The sequence below is a fragment of the Manis pentadactyla genome, chromosome 10 (genome assembly GCF_030020395.1).
Source record: "Manis pentadactyla isolate mManPen7 chromosome 10, mManPen7.hap1, whole genome shotgun sequence".
Classification (NCBI taxonomy): domain Eukaryota; kingdom Metazoa; phylum Chordata; class Mammalia; order Pholidota; family Manidae; genus Manis; species Manis pentadactyla.
Window position 1 is genome coordinate 93,833,199 of NC_080028.1, and position 27,284 is coordinate 93,860,482.

The following is a 27,284-nucleotide window of genomic DNA, read 5'->3' on the forward strand; positions in this document are numbered from 1 at the left end:
CTAAGTTTGAAATTATCTTAAAATTTACAGGTTCGGAAAGTCAGCACAGGCCTGGTCTAGAGCTCCCAGCACCCTGCCCCGTACCCCTGACCAGGCCGGGCGCAGAGGCTGCTGCTCCTGCGCTTCAACTCAGGGGTGCCTGTGGCTGTGCTGAGTTTTTGGGGCTCCTTTGTACTGTGTGAGCAATGTCCCGGCCCCTAAACTCGATGGCCAAGGGGCCCACCAAGCGGGGGTGGGGGTAGGGCCCCCAGGGACCTGCAGATGGAGAAGGAGCAACTCCCCCCTAGACTGGGCCAGTGGAAGAAACAACCGAGTGGAGCCTTTAACCAAGGTCTCCTTCGGGGTCTCACTGAGACCCACCAGGGCATGAGATTGGTTTTATTTTCTCCACTTCACAGATGAGGAAACTAAGGCTCAGTAAGAGGAGTAATGGGGCAGCCCACATACCTGGAGGGTGGTGGGCAAGGCTGCACCCCAGGGATGCTCTTCCTGGGTGGCCCCTCCATCCAGCCCGTCGGTGGAGAGACTGGGCTAAGCTAGTGCCTGAGGTGACGTGGAAAGAAAGCAGAAACCACGTGGTGCTGGCTAAGCCTTGAGAGTAAAGAATCTTGTCTGCAGCAGCTCTTTGAATTTCAATATGCTGGGCTGGAAAGTTCTGGAAGGACAGAGGACACTTATATGAGGCAGCAGATGCCCAGAGAATAGGTGCTGTTTGCGCCTATCCCGGATCTGCCTTGTGACGGACACTGTGTTGATTGCTCTCCATCTCTCCCCTCCCCTCAGACCCACTCTGCACACCCCTGCATCCTGGCTGTGCCCCGAGGGCTGGTCTGTATGCCCCCTGGTCCTCCAGCAGGCTCCTTGGCCTTGACTTCGGGTTGGGTTCAGCCAATGGGGGGGCTGCAGGAGCGAGGTGGGGCTGTTTACTCCAGTTCCTTCTCTGCTGGACCACTCCACCTGCTGGGGGCCTCTCACCACTGCGGCTTCTGCCTGGTCCGATCGTTTTGCCCCTTTGGGGTAGCAGTGGCTTCCCAGAGTCCCCTGTGCATTCCCTTACCCTGTCCACACCGGTGCACACAGCCCTTTCCTAAGCTCTTGCTCGCCCCTGGGTGTCCCCGCTGCTTCCTCCAGGCCTCTGCTGACACAGCGCCTGAGAAAGGGCACGAAGCTTCCAGACACATTCAGTGTTAACCTCCACTCCCTTGTTCAGTCTCCCAGGGAGGCAACCTCAACTGCAAAGCCTGTAAAATGACCACGAAGCTTGCAAAACGTTGACTGTTCATTTGATTTACAGAAAGCTTGCCGCAGGAGACAGCATCAGCTCCCCGACATGCTGTTCTCACCGGGCTCATCAAACTTGTGTGAGCTGGTCTGTCACTACTTTGTGCATTGGGGAGATCTTCCGTTTTCTCCGGTGGGCCCACTCACGCCTCTAACAGATCCAGATGCAAATGCCTCCCCCGTCCCACCCCCCCCGCTGCCCCATCTCTGGTTTTCTACCTGTTCCCGCTGAATGCCCTCTGCGCGGGCAATGCAGCTCAGCCCTGGACTTCGATGAGTAGGAATTAGCTGGCGCCCATGTGAAACAGGATTGAGACCAACTCCTGGCACCGAGATGCCTGCAATCTGGGAGCCCAGGATGCCCACAGAAAGAAGCAGACAACTGCAGGGGTCCTGGACCTCAGTCACAAGCTTTATTGTCTTGAGCACAGACTGGCCACACTTCAACAATTCCACTTTCGGGAGAGGAAGGGTGCGGGAGGACTTGGGATGGGGACGTGGCTGAGCCCACACGGGGCAGGCGGACCTGCTCACAGGGATAGAGCTTCCCTGCCACAGCCCCCTGCAAGCCCACCCTGGGGCTCAGTCGCCCCTGATGTGGGCCTTTGCCTGTTAGTAGATGAATCAGTGCTTCCTGTGGGTGGGCAAGCTGCCTGATTTTGCTGGAAAGAGTAGTATTTGACTCTGCATTAGGCCACTAAAGCATCTCTTCTAGACTGCTGTTAATAAAACCACGTGCAAGAGCTACCAAAAGCCACTGGGGAGAGGGGAGGGGGCGGTGAGGCTGACTGGCTACCCCCAGGGCATGGACTGCATACTGGTCCTGGTACACATCAGAGCACCACGATGGGGCATCAGGCTGCCCCCTTCATCCCTGGCAGGGGAGGCTCCAAGTGGAGGCCAGCCCTCTGCGGTGGTGCTGGGCACAGGGCAGTAACCTTCCAGCCCTCCAGCTCTAGAGGTGGGGGCTGCTGGGCCAGTGCTGGCTCTCCTGCCACACACAGGCCTGGAGTAACTCAGGAGGGCTTGAGAGGAAGGGGCAGAGACAGATTTTTCTTGCTGCCAACAACCCTTGGGGGCTTTTCCTGGCTACAGAAATGGGTGGAGCTTAAAAAGCTCTGGGCAGATGCCTGGTGAGACCAAAAGGGACCTGTTGGTACATGTGCATTCTGACGGGTGTGCACAGCACACACATTCCTCAACACTCACCCATGTGTACCTGGGTATGTGCACAGCTAGGCTGCCCCACGTGTACCTGGCAGGCCTGGGGCTCAGTCCTGGGACCCAAATGTGAGCTTTGGTGTGGCCTGAGTGTGGCTGGCTGCAAATGCATTCCCCACATGGCCATGTGTGCACGCATGACCCCTGAGTGTGCATGTGTCAAGGGTCTGTGGATGCCTATGTCAGAGCTTCGCGGGCACATCTGCAGGTGGGAGGCCCAGTTCTGGAACACCCAGTCAGCCCAGGGGTCACCATATTACTGACCAGCCAAGACATGCCTAAAGCCCTGGCTCTGGGCTTCCCTGGGCCACCCGACCCCAGCTCCAAGCCAGGTCAGTGGTCGCGGTGAGGAGAGGGGCTCCCAAATTTCCTAATACTGTGGCTTCTGGCCTTGGTGACCACTCTGTGGCCAGCAGCTTGGAGCTGTGTGTGTGTTGGTGTTGGGGGCTGTGGGGGAAGAAGGACCTTGCCCCCCAACACCTTGAACTTGGCTGGGCAGACAGGCTGAAGGGAACCTGTGCCACTATTTGAAGGAGGCTCAGTATATGGGGACAAAGAGCCCTGGAGACAGCCTTGGCCTCGAAGTGGCTGCAGAGAAGGGGGTCGCCACTTGGCTCCTGAGGGCTGGACTTCCCTCCTCAGTACCTGCATGAAGCTGGGCCTCCTGTGACCCTTTCCCAGGACAATGACTCTCTGGGTCTGAGGGGGACCCAGGAGAAGGAGGGGAAGAAAGGGCGGGCAGGGACATGTCCACGATACCAAGATGGTCCTCAGATAGCTCAAGGGCCTGGCCGGGTCACCTCACCTCCCAGAACAAACTCCAGAAACTGCCAGGAGTCCAGGGTGTCCCAGCTGAAGGCCTGAGGGCCAGGCTAGGGCTGTACCCCTCTCTGTGGGAGGTCGTGCTTGAGGAAGCCTCCTGGTCTGGCAGGGGGTCTGGGGCAGGGGATTGTCCACAGCAGTGGGTACATCATTGTTACAAACACTGTGGTCTCCAAAGTGACAGTCCTGGCCCCTGCCTGAGGGGCACTGCCAGGGCAAGCCGGAGGGGCACTGGTGTGGATGGCGCCGCTCCACAGTGTCCCTCGGGGTCAGTGCTTTTCCTGGAGAGAGCAAGAGATTGATCAGCAGGAGCCTCTGAAAGTGGCAGAGAGGGGTCAGGCAGGAAGTGGGTGGGACACCTGGGGGAGTAGTATGTGCCAAGGCCCTGGGGCAGGAAGAGTCTCTGCCATGTGTCTGGGCCATGGTGAGACAGGAGGGAAGGAGCACTTTCGGGGAAGTTGAGGGAAAGAGGCAAGAGCCGATGGGTTTTACAAAGGCACTGAGTGCCTGTGTGGGGCACTGGGTAGGAGGAAATGAGAACCAGAGTTGAGGCTCCCAGCCTGGGTTTTCAAGTCTGTAAACTGGGATGACCCCATATACCTCACAGGGTTGCTGGGAGGACAAAGCCACAAAAGTTACGGACATCAGGTCCTGGGGGGAACACCTCATGTACAGCGGTTGCTTGGCACCCACAACCTTTGTACCTCCCCTGCTGCCCTGCATGCAGGTCTGGCATAGGGTCCTGCCCTCCCCCATGGGCCTGGCCCTTGGCAGATTGTGTGGCCAAGCTTCTCCTGTCTCTAGGTGAGCACCGTGGCCAGGAGCCCCACAGTCTGAGTTGGAAGGATGATGGCTTCCTCCCCTGCTCCTGCCTCCCTTGCCCAAGGTCACTCGGAGTGCTGTGGCCAGGGACAGAGAGGGACAGAGCTGGCATAGGGCTCCTCCCACCCGGGCAAGCTGGCATGTGGGATCCAAGAGGGTGCCTATAATCCTGGGTGCCAGGGTAAACTTTGGGGTGGGGGCCACCAAGCACTCCCTTAAAACATAACAGCCAAGCAAAGACCCAACCATCATGGGCATCATAGCACCCTTCAGGCCCATGAAGTTCTAGAAAACCAATTTTACACCCACAATTTTATAAAACACAGAATTTACAGAGATTGCTTTAGGAGGAGAGAAAATGCTTATGTTTAAAGTATTCATATACCATATGATACCTACTCTATTAAAATGATGTAAGTGCCACTTTGCAACCATCATAGCAAAGACTGGCTCAGGTGAGAGTCACCAACAGATGCTCAGTCCGGGGGGCAGCTTCGGGGAGGAGCAGAGGATTCACGTGGTCTTAAAGTCTCCCCACAGACTGCTCGTTAGGAAAACCAGTAACTATATACAGTGGAGAAATCAGACTCCTTGGCCAGGTGATCAAAATTCACATCAGGAATGAAGGGCAGATGGACATCATGTCCCCCAGCCGTGGTGTCGGGAGAAGAGCACGACACAGACAAGGTGCTCCTGCCTGGAAGGTATAACCTGGCTCTAATCAAGAGGAACCATCAGACAAACCCCAAAAATGAGGAATCTTCTATTAAAAAAAGGAGGGGGGACTGTATTTTTAAAATGCCATGTCATAAAAATGGAAGAGAAATAGAGGAAATGTCCCAGATTAAAGGAGACTAAAGACTTATAACCACTGACTGCAAGAAATAACAACTAAATGCAATAACCCTCAGGCTGGATCCTGAACTGGGGGGAAAGAGCCATGGAAGGAGCCCCCAGATCAACCGAAGAAAGCGAGCATGGTGAGTGATTAGATAAAAACCTCACACGGACGTTACATTGGCTGCATTGATAACTGCACTGTGGTTGTGTAAAACCATGTCCTTTTTCTTAGGAAATATGGACTCAAGTATTTAGGGCCATCTAATTATACTCAAAACGGTTCTGAAAACAACTTACATGTATTGTTACACACACATCCACACACAGAGCAAAACTAGAGGAAATGGGCAAAATGTTAACAAAAGGGATGGGGGCAAAGGGCATATGATGTTCTAGGTATTATTTTATTCTTGCAACTTTTGTGTAAGTTAGAATTTATTTCCAAGTAAAAGGTTAATGTATATACACATACACCTACATAAACATACAAATCTAATGATCCCGTTATTTGCAGCAGGTATGCACTACACGGTCACGTGAATGCTGAATTAGCAAATAATGAGTCACTGCTCCTAGTGGAAATTCAGGGCCAGGTTCCTGCGAACCTCTGGTCATGGCATTTCCGTCAAGTGATGAATATGGAATCATGCTTTATGTGTGTTTCTGTTTCCTGAGACCGTATTTAATACAGTTTATTGACTCATTGACCCTGATCTCAAGGACAACAGCACTGTACCTCCTGCCTCAGGGGAGCTTCTCTACAGCATTTTCTCCACCAGGCACACCACGACATTCTCACCCTTAGGAACAGTAGATGGCACTTCAGCACTGGGCTCCGGGGTCATTTTAAACAGCAAAACCACCATGCAAAGCATGGAAATGCAAAAAAATGCGCACTTTGTGGACTGTGAAAAGGATGCTTGTTTACAGTGTGAAAGCTGAAACAAGAAGGCCAAACATCACTTTGGCCAACTGCAGCTGGGAATGTGCACGTTGACACAAATTTTTCTGTTTTCTGCTCATGTCCATGAATGACCATGAGAGTGCCCTGAGGCTTGATTTGGGGGTTATAAATAAATTTGACCAAATAGGTTAAGTTTGCAAATACAGAATCTGTGAATAATGAGGGTTGACTGTATGTGAACAGACACACACACACACACACACACACACACACACATGCATAGGAAGGTTCAGGAAGAGCACCTAAAAATATAAGGGCTACTTGTATTTTCTTCTTTATGAAATTTGTGGGTTTCTTCTTTCCAAGTTTCCTCATAGGCGCGTATTATTTTATAATAAAAGTGTTTTTTAAAAGAGAAGCAAAGTTAAAAATAAAAGAGCAGGATGATAATTGAATCTAGCTTGACTGCCCTGTCCCCACTCCAGGAGGGACTCTATTGTAAAGCCTCTTGCATAAGGAATCTTTGTATTTTCGATGGCTTTTCGGAGTTTTTCCTACAGAGGAGTCTGCCTGTGCGGGAGGGCTGTGGGTGGGGCAGGGTGCCTCCCTGGGGCAAGGCACCCCTCACCTCTTGTTTGTGGGTCTTGTCTTGCTGGAGGATGCCGTTTGCAGATCTGGAATTGCTGACGGCCTGTAAGAGCCATGGGCAGATGGGGAGCCAGGCCCGCCAGGCAGCAGCAGTTCCGGTTTGTCCACTAGATGGCAAGGTCTTCCTGAGGAACCACCTGAGGCTCCAAACTCTGACCAGAGCTCCTCAGAATGGGGATCCCAGGACCCCCGGAGACCAAGGAGACCAAGGTTCTCAGGGCAAGGCTGCATCTCCCCCTTTGGTCTGAGCTCTGCGGGATGAAGCCATGTTGCCCCCCCGCAGAGTTCAGACCAGGCTTCCCTGGCCACGCTCCCCGCCTCGGGGCTCCGCACCTGGTCAACCCAGCCCTGCCCCCGCTCACCTGGGCCTTGTCAGGGCAGCTCCTCAGGGCCTCCATGAACTTCTCCACCTGCTGAGCCTGGTCCAGGGCGTCCCGCAGCGCGTCCTCCGTGCTCATCAGCTGGTGCTGCAGCCGCAGGAGCTCGGGCGCCGATGCATCGATGAGGGAGTAGCGCCTCTGATCCGACAGGGACTTCTCCTTGTCCTGGGAGCAGCAGGAGAGAGGAAGATGTGAGGGTGGGCCTGGGGCAGGGAGGCCTCTGCTCCAGGCAGCAGACTCCCCTGGCCCGCCTCACCTCTGGGCCAGGCCCGAGCACCTCCAGGACGTCACTTCAGGCTTCCTCCCGACCTGAGGTCCCCACTGAGGCATCATCTCCTTTGTGCCCTGCCTGCCTTCCCAGCCTGTCAGATGCTCCACATTCTCCAAGAGCTGAAATCCACGCCCCCCATTCCTTCCCGTGTATGCCCCCCAACCCCCCTCCCTCTACTTTATGCGGGTCCCTCCTCCTCAGTCCCAGACCCCCAGCCTCACCACCTCTTACCCTCGGGCCCAAATGAACCCTCCCTCCCCATGCCCAACAGCACACTCAGTACCAGCGGCTCAAGCCCCCCCACAGCGGCCCCTTGGCCAGGGGCTTCTAGGTCCTTCTGCTCTGCTCTGTCCCTCCATCTGAAGCTTCCTCTCCACCCAACCTTCTTCACTTCTGGAAGTTTCTAACCACAAAGCCCTTCCCTGGATCTCCCACAGCACTGGGGACAGTGCACGGAGACAAGGGAGTGGCTGCCCTTGGGTGCTTTACACCAGCCTGTGCCCCCAGAGGTGAGTCAGTGCCAACCCCCATGGCTCTGGAAAAGTCTCGGAATCAACACTCCCAAGACCCCTGGGCCTTGTCTTCTCCCATGGTGTGCCCAGACAGGCCACAGAGGCCCTGGGACCAGCCCCGTTGGCCAGACCTGTCTGGACTGGGAAGGCCACAGGGTGCCTGGGCCCAGCAGACTGCACACCCACAATCTGGGTGTGTAGCCAGAGTGACGCCCCTCACCCCTTAACCCTGAAGGCCCAGAGCCTGCTCCCAAGGCTGCGGGCGGGTCTTGTCCCTGCCTCCTGCCTGAGGCCTCGACCATCACCTCCAGTACAGCTAAGCCCATATGGCTGAGCTGGAGGGCAGTGAGGGGCTTTGGAACAGCCTCCCAGATCTCATCCCATCCACACCCCTGAGGTGACCAGGCCCAGCAAGTGGCCATGGGCTTGTCCTCAGGGCCGACTGCAGGGGACAGGGTGTGGGAGGTTTTGTCCTGGCTACCAGTGTCCCCACCTCCCCCAGCCCCACCTCTGGGGACTCAGCTCCCCCAGGTTCCTGTTCCTGACAGCAAAGGAGTCTCACTCCCAGAACCTCAGGGTTAGGGGAGGCTCTCAAGGCACCTTCCTGAGACTGATGCGTGAATCCCCACTGCAGGACCCCAAACGAGGAGCTGGTTTCTGGCTGATTATGTCCCCAGGTGGGGGAGCTCACACGCCACCTCAGGAGGGGCTGGATTCCTAGGAAGTCTTCCTTAGAACGGCATCACCAATCCAGCCACGATACCTGCAAAGGGCTGCTTGTGGCCGCCAGCTGCATTGCTGGCCCTGCCTGCGGTTCTAGGGGGCTTTGAACCCTCACTGTGATGTGGCTGTCCCTGGGGGTGGCTCCAGGAGGTCACCAGTCCCCATGGCCTGACAGCAGGCAGCCCAACCCATCCTGGCATTCCCCATCCCCAGCCACCCCTTCCCCATGTACCAGCCCGGTCAGCTTTTCACGCAGGCCCCGGATGTCATCCTTGAGTTTTTGCTCCTTGATCCGCCACTCGGCCTTGTGAACCTCACGGCTCAGGTCCCTCTCAGGCCCCGGGGAGTGGCGACTGGCCTCCAGCAGCAACACTCGAAGTTCATTCAGGCTCCTGGCAGGGGCACAGAGTGCTACGGTCAGCCCTGGCCTCTCCATCCCCACCCTCCAGCGATTCTCCGGGAGTCTGGGGACTGACACCCTGAGGGGACACTGGCTGTTAGGATGACATCTAGGTGCCAGCAGGGGCTGGAGTGGAAATATGAGGCATGGAACAACTTAACTACAGCCCCAGAGGGGCCAGGGTTTGGGGATAGGATGGTCAAGAGGACGTGGCCTTTCCTGGAATGTCTTAAAGGCTTTAAAAAAGAGTATACAGTATTTGTTTAACTAAAAATTAAACAAAACAAAACATTCATTCAAGAGAGTTCATGCAGCAAAACACTTTAAAGGCCTCATGTCAAATGGATTTAATTTCCCATGTCAGCTCTTCATCAACTGGCAGTAGCCTGCCTGGGATACCGTGAAGAGAATGATTCTGAGGCTGTGTCTGGGCTCTGCAGAAAAGAGGGCAGTGATCAGTTAGCACTGTCTTCCATGGGCACAGGTTGGAAAAAGAGGACACACCCCTTCTAAGCCTTTTTTCTTGCCTGCATCTACTATAAAAGAAAGGAGAACTCCTTGACTAGGCAGCCATGGGTAACTGAGAACCAAGTGGGCAGCTGCTGGCACTGCCCCTTCCCTTTTCTCCTTCTCCCTGCTATAAATATGATGACGGCTGGAGCTGCAGCAGCCACCTTACAACCATGAGGAAGAGTCCAAGGGAAACACAAATGTGTTGGTACTGGTATCTTGAGCCATAGCTAATTGCCAGCCACAGCTACTTCCAGATTTCTTGTTACATGAGGAAAATAAATCTCTACAAGTTTAATCTGCCAACAAATTCCTAGCTGCTCTCCCACTGACCTCCTGAGTGCCACAGGAACATGGAGGGACTCGGGGGTGGCCTATACCAACAAAAGAAGGCTGTAAGGAAAAGCTGAGCTGTGAGGAAAACCTTAAAGAGTGGACTGGATTTGGTAAAGTGACCAAAAAGAAGGTATTCCGGGAAGGAGGAATTCATGAGTCATGAGAGACATAGGCAGGAATGAGCCTGTTGGTAGCAGAAAGACAGACTGACTCCTCAGAGGAGGTGAGACTAGGCTGAACACAGACGATAAACTATCCAACTTGGATGGGGGAGGGGATACGGAGCAAGACAGTGGTGGAGCCCTGAGGCGGCAGCGGGCTGGTTCACCCATGCTAGGGAGGGAATATTCCCAGTAGCCTGTTGCATCTGTTTAACTCCCTCCTGGACTGGGCCGTGTTCTCCAGAGAATGTCAGAGTAACTCCCAAAGTGTGTATCACACTTACAAGAAGGGAGGGGAGGAACAGCATTTCCTTTATAAAAATACGCTCGTACTGTAATGAGATTCCTTTAACTCAGGGGTTGAACCTCAAGTGCTTACAGAGGCTGGGGAATCATGTCCATGAAGTAGGTGTGAGAGAAATACTTAAGGCAAGTGGGGGACTGAGGAGGCCCAGAGGGCCCGTGCCCATCGAAAGGGGGCAGGTGTTCCCCAGAGACAGCTGCTTGTTACCTAGATGGAAGTCAGCCTACTGTTGTCAGCCCTTCCAATTTCTTAACGGAATCTGGAGAAATCTGGATTTTATAGGAAATCTCCCAATTTTTAAATGCAAGCCTGTTTTTTTAAAGCCTCATATAGGTCACACAAACCATGTCATCGACTGTAACCCAGAGGTTTTCAAAATATGGTCTGGGGACCCCTGAGGGGTCTCTAAAACCCTTCCAGGGGGTCCACAGGTCAAAACTATTTTCATAATAATCACAGAACTTTTCACAGTCATTTCTCATGAATGTAAAATGAATTTTCCTGTGACTGCCTGGCATATTAATAATTATCCAAAAAGGTATTAAAACATTCCTCTCTTTTCCAACTACATATTTCTGTAAGGCCACGTTCTCATATTATCCTTCAACCAAAATAACAAGCTGCAATTATTGAATGCAGAGGAAGAGAGGAGAATCCCGCTGTCTGCTACTAAGCCCAACACTCAAGAAATCTACAAAAATGTAAAGCAATGCCACTGTTCCGACTAAATCATGTTTGTTTTAGAAAACACTTTCTCCCCAAAGCATATTATTTATGTTACATGCAATTATTATTTTTTTAATGGCTTAATAGCTATTTAAAAATTCTCAGTTTTAATTTACAATATAAGTGGAGAATAAATAAACAAAAGCTCTTTGGAAATCCCCAATAACTTTAAATAGTTTTTTTTAAAACTCTTATAAAAATCTTTTTAAAGGGCCCCCTGAGACCAAGAAGTTTGGGAACCACTAATCTTTCCTATAATCTCTCCTGGGAGTTTCCTATAAACTCTCTTGTGTTAAGAAGGATTCTGAGGCTTCATCGGCGCTTAGGCGATCATTGGTCATGCCGACCATCTGTACGATGTGGCCCTTCCCCCTTGCTCTGAGGAAGACTGGCTAATGTCAGGTGGAGTGAGGGGCAGGGCCAGCAAGCGTGACCACAGAGCCCACGGCTGACTCACCGCTCCTTCCTGAGCAGCTCCTGGCTGATGAGGACCAGCTGGCCCGAGGCATCGTGGGTCTTCCGGGACACGGCCTCTAGCTCTGCCTCCAAGTGCCGCTTCTCCTTCTGCAGGATGTCCACCTTCTTCTCTCCTGACTTGCACTTGCTCTCCAGTGCTGAGGGTCAGCCAGCAGGGAAAGCAGAGAGAGGGCAGGGTGGCCATGGGAGTCTGTCCCACCAGAGGGCCAAACCTGGGCAGGAAGCCTGTTTTCCCAGGGGTCACAGTGACACACTCCACGGAGCGCGTCTCTCTCATCCTGCAGAACCAGGCAGCCAGGGGCTGAGGGAAGAGCTACAAAAGCAGACCCGAGCCCCCCAGCACAGCAGCCCAGGGGGCAGGGGAAGCAATCCACCCTGCCCGAGGCAGGACCTGTGCCTACACTGCTCCTGGACAAAGAAAAGCTAAATCTTCACCTTCGCCTCCAAGGAGTTTGAGGCCAACTGACCTTTGTCGGGACCAATTATGCCACGTGAACGTGATGGGAACTGGAGAGAAGTGGGGGTGGGAACCGGTTTCCAGGATGGGGGTCGTCTCATGGACACCACCACTGGCATTCTGGCGGACAAGAAGCAGGGCCAGTTTGTCACAAAGTCCCAAGTTCCAGACCCCCGCCTCTCCCCAGGCTCCCCCTCTGCCCTCATCCCCCCTGTGTCTTGCTCTCTGCTGCTGCGAGCATCCGTCCCTCCAGTTCTGAAATCCTGGTATTTCTTCTAGGGGCTGGGGGCTGATACACTATCAAAGTGACCTAGAGAACCCAAAAAGTCTTCAAGACCAAACAGAACTGGTGATGAAATTTCAGAGCAGAGGGAACACAGAACTGGCTCTGGGGAAAGAAGCCGGCTCAGGGCCCCGATTATATGATGGGCATGTATGGGTTCCTGCTCCCCGCTCACTGCAGCCCAGGTGAAGTCCAGGACAGCCTCTCCTCAAGGCAGCATGGAGAGGGTGCCCTTACCCAGGTGCCAGCGCACCCCACACCTGACTGCCACATGGCCCCAGTGAAAGCCCCCCCATCTGCCCTGCGCAAGGGAGACTTACCACTTACTTGGGCCCTGAGCATCTCAGTCTGGGACATCAAGGCTGTCACCTCTTTATCCCTCTTGTTCAGCTTGTCCTGAAGGCCTGGAGGGGAAGGGTGAGACAAAGGGCCATCAGTGTTCTAGGTCAGTGGGCAAGGGGATGACCTGCAGGAACCCTAAAACAGAGCTACACGTGGGCTCATTGGTCCAAATTCTTTCTCACACCAGCCCTCTCTGGGTAACCCACTCTGAACAAAAGGCTGCAATACTGTGTAGTCTTGGACAACTTATCTCAGAGTGTCAGCTTCCTTGAGTGGGAAGTTAGGATAATAAAAGCGGTGCTCATGTCACAAAGTCTTGTGTATTCAGTACTGACGGCCTCCAAACAGTCATAAAAAAAAATAATGCATGGGCAGTGCTGGAAACATACTAACTTTCCACAAGTTAACCTACCAATATAACATAATGCCAACAAGATTTTAATTTTTGTAGAAAATTAAAGCTTATTCTAAAATCACGTGGAGAAATAAGCAAGAAGAAACAAGAGCTGGGAAAAAACTTCAAAAAGTTAAAAATAGAATTGCCATGTGACCTAGCAATTTCCACTCCTGGGTATACACCCCAAAAAACCCCAAAGACGCACTCAACAAGTACCTGTACATGCACACTACAAACATGCATGTTTTCAGCAGCCAAAAGATGTGAAAACAGCTCAGATGTCATTCACAGGTGAATGGATAAACAAAATGTGGCATGTGCATGCGATGGACTATTACTCGGCCCTAAACAGGAATGACACACTGACACTGCTACACCATGGAAGAACCTTCACTACATTATGCTAAGTAAAAGAAGCCACACAGAAAAAGCCATCTATTAGATGATGCTCTTTATATGAAAATGTGTAGAATCAGCAAATCCATTTAAACGGAAAGCAGACTAATGGTTGCCAGTGGATGGTTGGGGAGGGGAGAGTGGGAAGTGACTGAGAATGGGTATGGGGTTTCCTTTTGGGGAGATGAAAATGTTTTGGCACTAGATAGAGGTGGTGGCTGCACAACACTGTGAATATACTAAGTGTCACCAAATGGTTCACTTTAAAATGGTTAATTTTATGTTATGTTAATTTTGCCCCAATGTGAAAAAAAAAATATCTGAGAGAATTTTGAAAAAGCAGAGCAGGAAAGACTAGTTCTGTTAGTAATTAAAATATAAACAAAGGTTGAATAATTGAAGCATTATAGAACCAGCCAATGAACAGACAGGTCACTCAAATGGACTAGAAAGCTCAGAAGTAAGAGTCAATTATGCAAGGGAATTTATACATCAGTAATTCAAATCAGTGGAGATGGGGAAATGAGTTTTTCAAAAATGGTACTGGTATACTTTTGGGAAAAAATGTAAATATGCTCTTGGGAAAAAAACACCTTATAGAAGGATGAATTCAAGATGGAGCAGAGATTTTAAGCATAGAAAATGAAACTTAAAAAGTACTAGAAGAAACCATGGGCTACATTTTAAAAATAGTAAACCCAGAAGCCAAAGAAGATTGAGTTTTCAAAATCTGCAAGATAAACACCAGCATAAGAAATGTCAGAGGCAAAAAGGAAAAAAAAAAAAAAGAAAAAAAATGGGGGAAAATGTTTGCAATGTCATATATAAAGAGTTTCTAAAAATCAACAAAAAGATCAAGAAAAAATGGGCAAAAGATACAAGTAGAAATGTAAATGGAGCTTCATTCACAATAAGAAAAGGGCAAGGTGAAGCTACACTGGTAACATCTTTTACTGTTCAGATTGGCAAAAATCACAAAGTTTGATGAAATATTTTGTTGTTAATTTACCACAGCAGTGTTTGTAATAGCCAAAGACTGGAAACAACCTGTGATCCAATCAGTAGGAAACTGGCCAAATCCATGATGGTAGCTCCAAACAGTGGAATATTCTGCACCATGTGAAAGAATGTAGTGATAAGAAACAGTCTCCAAGATACATTATTAAATGGAAAAAAATAAGGGGCCAAACAGTGTGGGAGGTGTGGTAACTCTGTGTTACCCATGTGCTTGCATGTGCATAAACCATCTCTGATAAGGTGGCTAACATCATGCCTTTAGGGAGGAAATTTGGGCAAGAGAGAATCCTTTGCTATAAGCTCTTTGAACCACTTGAAGCTTATACCTACTTAAAAATAAAGTTAAAACCAAATAACTAACACGGTACTTAGCACAATGCTTGGCACTTAACAAACTGAACAGCCACCCTCCTTACCTCAGGGTGGGTGAGTAGCTCATGCACACAGTAGGTGTCTCTCACCAAATGGCAGATGATGCAAAACACATGCTACCCAGCATGAAGGCAGAACCAAACAGCCTTTCCCAAAAGCCCAGGTCCCACCCAGCCCAGCAGCCACTCACCCTGCACAGTCTCCTGCATCCTGACCTTCTCCCCTGAAATGTCATTGGACTCAATCATCTGAAAGAAAAGTCCTGTGAGGTGGGGGCACTAACCTCTCCCTCTGCCCCCCCAGCTCCAGCCAACCCAGCTCTCCCTACACAAGGAGACTTTCAGGGACTTGATATGATGGCAGGGAGCACAGATGTCCTCAGTTTGGCCTCCCTGACAACAGAGGATCCCCCTCACTGCTCCCAGGACCCCCAAAGTCTGTTTGTGCAACTTCCATATGAATGCCTCCTACCCTTCCTTTGTTGAAATGTCTACTATAGTAAACAGATGTCTCCTTCCCTGGGACACCTACAGAGATTGGTCCTGGTATCTGCTTCCCCATCATCCAGAGGCAAGACTCCCAGCCTGTTTCCCATCCACAGAACAAGTATCAGCTGCCGTGGGGCAGTGTATGCAGAGCATATGCCCTGGGCCAGCTCCCAGAGGGACTTCAATAAGTGCTACTTCCTTTCTCTTGAACACATCTTAATAATAAACCCATAAGCCAAAGAAGAAAAGATCAATTAAGTTAAAAAAAATCCTCATGGTGAAGATCAACAGGCTCCTCACTGCTTCTTTGCCACACATTCCCAGCCTCCTGCCCAAGCTGGCTGTCCGCTGAGCCTGCAGTTTGCCAGAATCGAACACTACAGAATCTAATCACGGCAGCACAGCACTGAACAGGCAGTCACCTCCATCAGCCTGTCCCTCATACTTCTGCTCATACATCCCAAGCCCCATTTTAGTCTCAGCTAGCTATGATTAAGCCCCCAAAATGAGATACACACTAAAACATTTCTTTAATATTCCCAAACTTTCTACATGAGACCAAAATCTAGCTGTCCCTGGACTTAAAATTCTGAATTTGGGAGGCATGTGGATCTGGGTGGAGGCCCCATAGTATGGAAATCAAGAGATAGGATCCTTGAGGTCACCACCCAATCCTCAGCCCAAGGTCTGTGACTGAGGGGTGTGTGGTCCTGTGGAACCACAGCCATCCCAAACCTCCTTGAGCAGGGAGGTCCAGGGAGACTAGGGGTCCCGGCCTAACCCCCTGCCCTGAACAGCCAGTCAGGCCATGTGCACACAAGCTCACCTGGGGCTCTTCCTCTTCCCTCTGCCCAGAGTCCTGGCAGAGCACTTGCTAAAAACAGGGAGGAGTGGGCGAGAAGGCCCCTGCAGGGGGACCTCGAGGTATGATGCAGGCAGAGCTCCTTTTACAAAAAAGGTACCCAGCACTTGGAACTCCTGAATACTTACTGCTCAAAGGCCAAATTCTGGTTTAAATGTACAAGGAGAACCACAGGCTGAAGAAGCCCCAGGGCTTGTATGAAATCAACGATTATGCTGCTGGGTGTCCCTTCAGATAAGATCTGATTGTCCTGTCATCCTGGGCGCCCTGTCGGCCCTCAGGCAGTAGGCTGGATATACCCTGTCATTGGTGAGCAAGAAACCTGGGAAAGTTACTCATCTCACAGGCTCAGTTTGCTCATCTATGGAGCCAATATCAACCGTGGGAGTTCGGGGGAGATAGGGCAGTGTGCGGTCTGGCAGGAGCCACGCGAAGGCCCTTCCTGGCCCTACTGGAGTGGACACAGCCCACACTACCCAGGGCCTCAGACGTCCGGATTTGGAGCAAAACTGGTACTAGTGGGAGCAGCCTCTCTGGCCACCCACCTCTAGCCTTCCAGAGCCCACTGTGGGGACCCCCACACTCTGAGGAAGTGGCTGCTGGACAGTTGCTCAGTCTCATTAGGACTGGCAGAAAGGGAGCCACCTCCAGGTGCTTGTGCTGGAGACAGGCCCCCTGGGAATGCACGGGGCTTGCCCTCCACAGGAAGACATCTGGGTGAATCAGGGACTTGGGGAGCGGGAGAAACCCGTTCTCAGTGCTGAGGTGTTCTTCTCTGCAGCCTGGCCTGTGGGGTCCCAGCCAGGTCCGATCAGACCACCTTGGGGCCCCAGTCATAGTGCCCTTTTGACTGATGGAGGGACAAGGGGCTCCTCCTCTGAGTCGGGTACCCTCTGATCTCCCCTGGGCATGCACTTGGGGACAAGGAGAATGCCTCCCCGGGCTGGGACAAAGTGGCCAGTAAACGACCAGGCCCTCCGTAGATGGACCCTTATTCGCAGTCTGTGGGTCCCCCTACCCCAGCCCAGAAGCAGGGGTGGCCGCCTACGTTGGTGTGCTGGGACGAGCACAGGGACTCAAGAGCCTGGAGTCTGTTTTCAGCGACCAGAAGTTTCTCCCGCAGCCTCTCAGCCTCCTGCTTGCTCTGGGCTTCCGACCGCTGCAGCACCTCGTAATCCAGCATCTTCCTCTCAGCCAGGGAGATCTGCTCCTTGAGGAACTCGATGGCCTGTGCCTGCCCTCGGTACTCCACGTCCAGCTTCTCCAGCTCGTGCACCCGCAGCTCAGCATCACGGCACTGGTCCCGGGCCTCCTGCAGCTCCAGCCGGTGCTGGCCAGCCTGCACCTCCAGCTGGGCCCGCCAGTGCTGCTGCAGCCCGGCCAGCTCATCCTGGGCCTCCTGCAGCTTCTGCCGCAGGCCCTCCTTCTCCTTCACGTGCATGGCTGTCTCGATGTCGTGCTTGGCCCGCAGGTTGCCCAGCTCTAGCTGGTGCTCCATCTTGATGCCCTCCATCACGGCCTTCAGCTCCCCGATTTCCTTCTGCTGGGCACCCGGGCCTGAGTTCAGGGTGGCCTTGAGGTCCTCCAGGGACTTCTGGTGGTCTGAGGCCAGTAAGTCCAGCTTGGACTTCCAGTTGTCCATGAGCCCCATGTTCTCGCTGGTGGCCTGCTGGACCTTGGCCTTGAGGTCCACCACCTCCTGCGCGTACTTTTCGTTGGCCACCCGGAGCTTCTCCACCTCGGCCTGGTAGGCCCTCAGGGCCTTTTCGTACTTGTCCCGCAGCACCCCGCTCTCCCTCTGGTGCTCCTTGCTGGCCGACAGCAGCCGCTCCCGCAGCCGCAGCGTCTCGGCGGCCTCGGGGTGGTCGGCGGGCGGCGGGCCCAAGTGCAGCAAGCACTGCTGCAGCTCCTCGATCTCGCCGCGCCGCAGGGTCAGCTCCTCCTCCAGCTGCAGCACCCGCGACTTCTCAGCCACTGTGGTCAGCTACCAGGGAGAGGGGGAGGCTGGGGTCAGTGGGCTGTCTGGGGACTCAACAGGGGCAAGGCGGGGCCTCCCGACTCAAGGGCCCCAGCCCCAGTGGGGGAGGGCCACAGGAAGGGAAGGGCGCCCACCTCCACCTGAGTGCCGGTTGTCTGTGGCCCTGCCCGCCACAGCCTCCAGGAAGACTTCCCTGGCTTGTACCCCAGTGATTCAAGGAGTCAGCTTTCCCTGCTTCCCAAGGTGGCTTGGACAAACCAGCTGTTATGGCTTTCTCTAGGTTCATATTATTTTTAAAGAGCAGAGATGACAGGGAATTTTGCATTTGTCCTGCTTTTGGAAGGTCCCAAGACAGAGGGGTTAAGTCACAGGGGCTGTTTGGAGGGTGTGGACAAGGAAGAGTTTAGTACCTAAAGCAGAACAAAATTTGTGCTCCCAGATCCACCTTCTGTTGGAAAACCATGAGATCAGAAGCTTCATCCTCTAAAACCCCATCCTGACCATGTCAATGGCCATAGATTTGGAAGCAATATATTTAAAAGTTTTAAATCTTTTACAAGCTTAAAAAAATTTGTTTCTGAAAGTGACCTTCAGAGTTCAGTAAACCTGTTTTTGTTTTTGTAATCAGGTTGAACCCTAGCCCAAGATGCCCGTGTGGAGGGCTAACGCCTGCGTACCGCCACTCGATCAGTTTCTGCAAGCAGCCTTCATGCACACATGTGTACTGCACAACATACCCTGCCATCCAGCAATGGCCAGTGCATGCAAAGGGACCCAGATGCCAGTGCATGCACCATTCACTCGTGGGCTAAGGCAGACCTACAGAAACTGACTGCTGCCTGCCTCCCAGCCACATGTGTTTGTGGTGGTTTTTCCCAGTCACTGCTTGTTGGCTGTTTAGCTGCTTTGCCAAGACAACTACAGCTGGGCTATGTGCTGGGCAGGGCTGGCCAGCTGTTTGGATGTATGTGCCTGCACAGGGGGCCTGCCCTGGCACATGAAGGGGTCAGCTGGGCGCAGAGCCCAGACTCAGAACCAGGCCCTGGCTTACTCCCACCTCATCCCAGAGCAGAGCTTCCCTGGCCTATGACCCATGCCCTGACCCACTGTATCTTAACAGCCTGACCCTAGGGTGACCCAGAGCCCCATGTCCTTCAGGCTGGCCCCTCCTACCACCACATTTAAGACCCCCTGTGCTAGAGAGACCTGGGTCTGTGGCCCCTGACTTCCCAGCCTGGGGAGAAGGCAGGCATGGACAGGCTGTCCCCGTGCCTGCCCACATCTGGGGCAGAATGTGCCCAAGAGGCTTCTGATTTCTGGCCATGACAAAGCCCATCAAGGCAATGGGTGGGGAGGGAGGAAGGGGGGCATCTCATAGGACATTCCCAGCCAGTGGGACCCTGAGCTGGCCAGTGAAGACCCCTCCCCCCAACAAATACCATGTGGCAGTGAAGCCTAAGCACGTCCCTAACCCGCAACCTCCCTCCTGGAAGGGGTGCAAAAGGAGAAAACAATGAGGAGGGCAGCCAAAGGCAGAAAATAATAGGACAGAGAAGCCGAAGGGGCATGGAGGGGCCAAGGTGGTGGCGGGCGGCGGCAGCGTGTTACCCTGTTGTCGGCTAATTCTCGGAGCAGCCGCTCGGCCTGCGCCTTCTCCAGTAGCAGGCTCTGCTCCAGCTCGCCAATGCGCGCGTGCTCCAGCTGCGTCTGGGTCTGGTGCGCCAGGGCGGTGGGAGGTGGGGGCGGGGAAGCGGGGCACAGGGAGGAGGAAGCCGGAGAGAGAGAGGGAGAGAGAGAGGCGGCGTCATCTTCCGTGAACAAGACAGGAGAGCAGGTCCAGGAGAGGAGGTGGCTCAGGAAAGAGGAGGCCCTGGAGTGGGGTGGGCTGGGCCTGCCGCCCGCGGTGGGTCCTGGCTGGGTTTGCTGGGCCGGGAGAGGGTGGCAAAGGGCATCTGGGTCCCTTCTGTCACCCTCAGGGGGCCCTGCTCCCCATCAAGGAGCCTCTGGGCTGTTTCTCATTTTGGGTACGGGATCTGTACTCAGGACACCCCCAGGATGGATGGATGAGTGTGTGCGCCCAGGATTCCCGGCTCCCAGGCCTGTGCTAAACGAGGAAAAACCGACTGAGCAGAAAGTTGTCAAAAACAGGCCCACGGCATCACTATTCTCCTGGCCTGGCCTCCTTGGTGAAGGCCCGGCTGTGCCTCCCACTGCCCTGCCCCAGGCCCGCAGGAGCACAAGGACACTTTTGTCCCAGCTTCACGACACCCACTTCACTGGCTAACAGAGCCCGTGGTTCTAACGGCATCTGGACTGGCATTTGGGTTCCCGTAACGGCTTGGCGAGGGCAGCAGGGGGCTGAGGGCTGGAGACCACGTTCCTCGTGGGGAGTGCCAGAGGAGCCTCCTCGGCCTCCTGCGGTCCTGTCCCCACCCAGGAGAAACGAGCTGAAAGCAAATCCGCATGGCAGTTCTGAAGGGGCAGACTGAGCCCCACGGCACGTGTGAGACAGGAGCACGCACCCTGCCCCAGCGCTAACAAGGGCGACGGTGGCAGGGTAAGCCTGTCGGAGAAACGCTCCTGCAGTTCAGAAGAGCTGGGCAGGTGTTTATGTCCTTTAGCCTATGATCTCATTTCTGTGAATGTTCCTGAAGGAGCAACTAGAAAGGTTCTCTGTCACTCTCAAGAGGGCAGCATCCAGTGGTGCTAGCGAGCAGCCCCGCAATAGGAGCTTGATGGGGAAAGAGCCATAAAGGTTAGATTTTAGGTGGGTGGGCAATTTGGCCTTCCTCTCTGGGCGTGAGGAGTGGGGGCCACCATGCTCTTTCCCTTTCCTCACAGACACTGTGTCTACTCCTTGGCTAAGCACAGGGCCACCACCTGGGGACACGGCTCAGATAACTGCTTGCCTCACAGGAGCACAGCTCTTCCATGGACAAAGCCTCAGGCTTGGAATCATGCAGCAACTTTGGGCAGCACTAGGCCTGAAACTCAGGTCCTTTGCCCCTGAACTAGCCTCACTCCATGGAGGGGAGGCAGGGGTTTCCAGAGCAATGATGGGGGCTCCTGAAGTGGGAGACCCCTGGCTCCCCTGACCCCGTTCACATCCTGGAAGCTCTGTCAAGCCTGTGGCCTGTAGCTCTTTCCCTTTCCTCACAGATACTGTGTCTACTCCTTGGCTAAGCACAGGGCCACCACCTGGGGACACAGCTCAGATAACTGGTATCATTAATTAATTGGGGGAGCAGTTTCTCCAACTTCACTAGGGGCTTCCACAGGTCAGAGGCACAGGGTACCCTCCTGATGTCCCTTCAGGCCTCCCCTGCACACATCAACAAATGGTTGGTCCTGAGTTCATAAAGCCGGCTCTCTGTGTTACAAGGGGTATTCCTATGCAAATACAAATAACACCGAGGCACTGTTTAACTAACAGAATAACACAAAACTCTGGATGATTAAGTAACAACAAAACCCCAATGCTATCAAGTCTAAAGTGGCTACCTGACCTCCCTGCTCGGGTGACGCCAGAGGCAGCCCACGTGTCTTCACAATGCAACGCGGCTAACACCCACCCAGGAGCCACACTACCTGACCCCGGCCTGTGACGCGGGCTTCCCACTCCCGGAGGAGCACCTCCTGCCCTGTCCTGGCACTGCGGACACAAAGGTGAACAAAACAGACAGGGTTCTCATCCCCAAGGGGCTGACATTCCAGGGAGGGGAGCAAACAATAAATGGCTAGTGGGGGCAACTTCCGACTGTGATGTTGGCTAGGAACGCCACACATGGGGGCAGGTGGGCTGGAGGTTAAATCCAAGAGGCAGTGAAGGCCTCCCTCAGAGACACGATTTAAGGTGAGGCGTGAAGGAGGAGGAACCAGCTAGTTGACCAGGGAAGCTCAGAGGCAGGCAGAGCTGGGGTGTCCCAGGAGCAGAGAGGAGCCCCACGTGCCTGGAGGAGGAGCGTGCAGGGAGGTGTCCCGGGTCCTCTCTGGGCCACTCTACAGAGCCTGAGCTTATCCAAGGTGGTAGCTCTAGATGTGTGAGCAGGGAAGAGGCAGGACCTGAATTTAAGAGATTTGCCCCACGATGTCTGCAGTTTGCTTCAAAATTACAGGGGAGTGGTTGGGGATGGGGGAAGTGCTGAAACAAGATTGGCCATGAGCTGGTAATGGTTGAAGCTAGGTAACAGGCAAACGGGGCTTCATCACACCTTCCTCTCTACTTATGTGTAGGTTCAAATTTTCCCACAATTAAAAACTTAAAAAGGTTTTTTTTACAAAGCTATTGGGCTTCAGTGTGGAGAAGGATCATGGAGGAATAAGACAGCACAGGGGGCCACATAGAAGCTGCTGCTGAGGCCTGGCCTGGGAAGGTGGCCGTGGGGATGAACATGATTGTGGAGGCAAGGTCAAGAGGATTTCTGATGGAGGGATGAGGGAAAGTTTGATGAGTTTGTTATGGACATGAACACCTGTGTGGGCTGTGGGGCTGATTACAGAGGTGCATAGGATGGAGGGGAGGGGCAGTGTTGGGGAGCAGCCACAAGCTGAGAGGTCTGTTTTGGACAGGTCACATTTGGGAGGCTGTACTAGGTTGAACAGAATCCCCTGATCTCATATTCACCTGGAACCTCAGAACGTGGCTCTGTTTGGAAGAGGGTCTTTGCATAAGGCGGGCCCATTAATCCCATGACTGGTGTCCTTGTAAAAAGGTTGTGTCAGAGACAGAACATGCAGGGAAGGCCATGTGACAACAGAGGATTGATATAGCTCCAGACCAAGGAGCGCCAGGGTGGCCAGCCATCCTGCCCCAGCTGGGAGAGATGCACGGGATAGATTCAGCCCCAGAGCCTCCCAGGGAAACCAACCCTGCTGACGCCTTGATTTCAGACCTCTGGCTTCCAGAACTGGAAGAGAATAAATTTGTATTGCTGTAAGCCACTGTAATTTACAGGGGCCTGTCATGTGCTCCTCCAGGTGGAGATGACCTGTGGGCTGCCAGTGAGGAGCTCAGGTCCGAGGGCAGGGTGGGGAACAGGGGTATCTCGGGCTAATAAAGGGCATATGATAACTAACAGTCTGGAAGCTCTCAGAGGGACTGCAGACCCGAGAAGCAAATGGGCCGAGATGGAGCCCTCAGACAGGCTGACACTCAGCGGTCAGGAAGGAGTCTGAGTCTCGGAATGGGCACCCCGAGCAGAGTGGCACGGAGGCCGGGAGGGGGACAAGTGGGGAGATGGGGCCACATAACTGGAGGGGGACCAGGAGCTCGAGGAAGCGGTCTGGGTTTTATTTTTAACTTTTAAGATAGGGAAGGATGAGTGGTACCTTGGGTCAATTTGCCTTCTGGTTTCCATGAATATGGTCACAATAAAACGGAGCAACAGGACTCTACTGCCCTAGGACGGAATTAGGCATCTGTCACTGTTGCTCCCAGCTGGCTGATTGGATCTTGGGAGGACACGTGACCCAAACCAGCAAGCCCACTGGACCAATCAGACTCTGTCCAGAGGACAGACAGTAGATAGATGGTGGGTGCGTGAGCCTGGGTGGGGCCAGGAGGTGGGTGGGGAACAGAACGGAGCAGCTGTGCAAAGAGCCCAGTAGATACAGTGAGAGAGACAAACAGATGTGCAGCCTGACCACAAGTCAGGGAGGAGAGGTGGTCCCTGAGCAGAGCAGAGAGCAGGCGTGGCTCCTGATGCCATTCTCGCTCTGGTTCCCGGAACTGCCTGTGCAATTTCCCTGCAGCCTCTCAGTAAGCCCGTGACTGGACTTAGCAGAAGTCTCTGTTCCTTGCAGCCGCAGGCGCTTTTCGCTGAAGTCCACCCCGAACACTGAATGAGGACAGCCACCCAGCGGGAAGCCAGCCAAAAGCAACCACGTGACCCGAAACATACAGTAGAGCATCCTGAGGCTGAGCTGGGGCTCCAACACTGGGTTATGGCCTGACATCTGTCCTTGAAGCTCAGGCAGCCACACCTGCGCCAACAGGGGCAGCTGGCAGTGACTCTACGCAGACTGCACATATCCCTCCCCGAGCCAGGGTTGTCCAGGGACAAGACAACCACAGATTTGCTGGGCACTGAAGTCATAGGCTCTTACACAAAATCAGAAACGGTAATTTCCGATCTGAGCTCAGTGATGATTGAGTGCAATGACTCCCCAAGTGTGCTGTCTAGACCAGCATCACCTGGGAACTTGTTAAAATGCAGATTCTCAGGTTCCACCCAGACCTGCTGACAGCTGCTCTGCGGCCAGGCCCAGCATCAACACTGTGTGTGTGACAAGGCCTCTAGGTGATAAGTTCTCAAGTCGGACAATCACTAACCGAGTTCAACCTCCTCGTTTTACAGATGAGCAAACTGAGGCCAGGAAAGGGAAGAGGCTGCCCAAGGCCAGGCAGTGCTGAGCCAGCATGTGGAGAAGGACTGAACCCTGTCCCCTGCCCCATCTGACAGCTCAGGAGCCCTTGTCCCTCGTCACTGCCCAGGGAGCAGGGAGGCGTTCCTGCCACTCAACTGTGGCTTCATGGGCCCTGTGGTACCTGCAGTTCCCTGGAGGGCTGGGAGCAGGTTGGGGGTGCTTTACTTATCGATGTGTGCACCCCCCTCCCTCAGCTCAGAAAGGATGGGGTGGGCAGCACGAAAGGTCCACCTGTGCCCAGACCACCTGCCCAGGTGTAACTGAGAAGGCCCTCCAACTGGCCGGCCACAGCAGTCAGGATCCTGGGTCCTGCCCCCGTACAGCTGCCGTGCCCCATGACTACGTGGGTCCCTTTGCCTTTCTGAGCCTGTTTTCCCTCTTCAAGTTCTGTGACTCAACACCAAGGTACTGCCAGCCACAATTTTACCTGGAATCCAAGATGAATGAAGGACCCCAGGGACACCTTTAGGGCTACTGCCAGCAAAGAAGGGACAGGGGTATCGAGCCACTGTGTCCTCAGGCCCAGCCCTAGGGATACCCTTGGTGCATCCCACCCAGCTGCCAACACAAAAAGCATGGCCCCTCTGGGCTCCTGGAGCTGAGCCATTCCCACCTCTGACACCAGAGTGTCTCCTGACCCACCCGTCACCCTCTCCTAGGGTCTGACCTTACCACCCTTCCCTATTTCTCCCTTGCAATCCCCACAGACTCCTCCCAGGGGACCGAAGTTGCAGCCTGGACCTTATGGCTGTTTGCCCTGCAAGAGCTGGGCCTGGGGTGCCAAGCCAGCTGAGGGTGGGGTGTATGTGTCAGGGTGGGAGGACGGGCGCGAGGTGCTGGGGCTTTGACCTTTACCTCCAGGTCTCCCTTGGTGATGGACTCCTCCTCCACTCGGAACTGCAAGTCCTCCACCTTCCTGCAGGGGGAGAGGGGGCTGAGCAGCTGAACCCAGAGTGATAGGCTTCCCCATGTCAGCCACGGCTGAGAGGGGCCCAGGGCCCACGCTCAGACCACACAGAAGGCACTGTCCTAGGGTCCTGTGACTGATGGGAGCAGAGCCTCCTGGAAACCTCCAGCCCCCCAACTCTGGACCTGTGCTCTATGCAGAGACCACGAACATCTCCAGAATGGGAGTGTTTCATGAAGCATCCTTCCTGCCTAGGGTGGTTGTGGGACAAATGACAGAGTGGATGTAAACGGAAGCAGTGATGCTAGTGGCCACTGCAGGGAACAGACACTGTCACATGCAACAGTCTTCAGGGAGGGAAGGAAGGAGGGTGGACTTCCTCCCTGCTGACCCTGCTCTCATACCCTCCCCTCAAAATCTGGGGCCAGAACCCCCATCCCCACCCCTTGGGCTGCTCCCTGTGTGGAAGGCCCCCAATGCCCTGCTGCAGTGAGACATATTCACCCACCCATGTGTCAAGACAGCACACAGAGGAGAGCCAGGCACATGACAGCTCACAAAGCTGCTCTTACTGAGGTCTCCTGACACCTCCCAGCATACAGACAAGGAAACTGAGGCCCAGAAAGGGTAAGTGACCTGCGCAAGGTCACCCAGCACGTCAGGGCAATGCTGGGACCTGTATCCAGCTCCCTCTGGAAAGCAACCCCCACATTCTTAAAGATCTGTTTTTGTTTGTCAGCATCAGGGGTGTCGCCATGGGAACCAGATGTGTGGGCCCTAATGAGACTGTCTCAGGCAGATACAAATAAGCCCTCCTCTCCCTGAGTCAGATGGTGGTAACAACAGCCTGTGAAAGCCCAAAACAGACCCAAGATGGGGCTGAGGATGGGGGCTGCCTGCTGCGTGGGGGAGGGAGGGAGCCACAGCAATCTGTGTAGCAGCTCACAGATAGAGAGAGGTTCCTGGGCCTAGGGAAACTGTCCCGTCAGCTCTGCGTCCCACCAGGTGTCCCAGGACCAAGGAAGGCCAGGGTCCCCTCACAGAGGGAACCACAGTCCCCACTAGCCACCGGGGCAGAGCAGAAAGAACCAGCATCACCACCACCAAGCCCCTCCCCTGCTCTAAGCCTGTTTTCTCATCTGTAGCATGGGGGTAATACCTGTCTCCAGCCTTATTGTAAGCTCCAGAGACAATGCAGGTAAACTACTCAGCATGAGAGCTGACACCAAGACTCAAGGTGCTTCAGGTGTTTTTTTGCTGCTGCTTCTATGAGCCTCAGTTTCCACACCCATGAAATGGGAACGAAGCTTCAGGACAGAGCTGGAACCTCACAGGAGACCCAGAGGGCGTGCTCCGTGGACACACCTGGTCCATGGGCACTCACATTGTGCATGTCTCCCTGGGAGTACCTGGCATGAGAGGGGACCCCCCACCTTGGGTATTCTCATGAGATGCTGCACAAGCTGGGTGGGACAGGAACGGTGAACCCCATGCAGGAAGGAAGAAAGCAGCGAGCAGAAGTGGCGTGTCCCACGTGCTCAGCACCAGGCTGGCTGTGTAGCCTGGGTTATCCTGTAAGTCTTCCCAAGAGCCTACAGTGGTGGGCATCATCACCCCACTTTGCAGGTGAGAAGTATGAGGCCCACGAAGCTCATGTCCCTAGTCCAGGAGACACAGCCAGCATGAGGGGGAGGCAGGAGTTGGACCTGTGCCTGCTGGTCCTGAAGCTGTGCTCGTCATGGTCATCGCTAATGAGACTCAGAAAATGTCCTCCCAGGACATACCTTCTCTCCTCCTCCAGCTGGTTGGACAGATCCACCTTCTCTTTCCGCACGCTATCCACAAGCAGCCGGGCCCGCTGCAGCTTCTCCTCTGCTTCTGCAACATACTGGGCCCCAAGCAAGGGCCAGGACAAGGTCAGCTTCCACCTGGGGACCAGGGTCCAGGTTGGGGAGGGGTGGGAGAGAGGCAGGGTGGTGCAAGGAGCCAGACCCCACTCCCCTGCAAGCCCTATCTGGGCA

General features: G+C 53.9%; 1 protein-coding gene across 4 annotated transcripts in view; it reads right to left on the reverse strand.

Annotated features, from left to right (window-relative positions):
- Positions 1-1,258: 1,258 nt before the first annotated feature.
- The window catches only part of CLIP2 (CAP-Gly domain containing linker protein 2), a 71,200-nt gene continuing 45,174 nt past the window's right edge, over positions 1,259-27,284 (reverse strand). Inside the window, exons 7-16 of one of the 4 annotated variants that reach the window (XM_036887351.2) lie at positions 27,048-27,151; positions 25,212-25,272; positions 19,539-19,643; positions 17,001-17,936; positions 14,793-14,850; positions 12,399-12,482; positions 11,319-11,475; positions 8,657-8,816; positions 6,901-7,083; positions 1,259-3,605 (exon numbers count right to left, since the gene is read on the reverse strand). In XM_036887351.2, the coding sequence (XP_036743246.2) occupies positions 3,594-3,605; positions 6,901-7,083; positions 8,657-8,816; positions 11,319-11,475; positions 12,399-12,482; positions 14,793-14,850; positions 17,001-17,936; positions 19,539-19,643; positions 25,212-25,272; positions 27,048-27,151 (1,860 nt within the window). In that variant the 3' untranslated portion in view covers positions 1,259-3,593. Of the gene's footprint in view, positions 3,606-6,246; positions 6,790-6,900; positions 7,084-8,656; positions 8,817-11,318; positions 11,476-12,398; positions 12,483-14,792; positions 14,851-17,000; positions 17,937-19,538; positions 19,644-25,211; positions 25,273-27,047; positions 27,152-27,284 lie in introns of those variants that run through there. The other 3 variants (XM_036887353.2, XM_057487236.1, XM_057487237.1) reach the window with 3 other exon arrangements.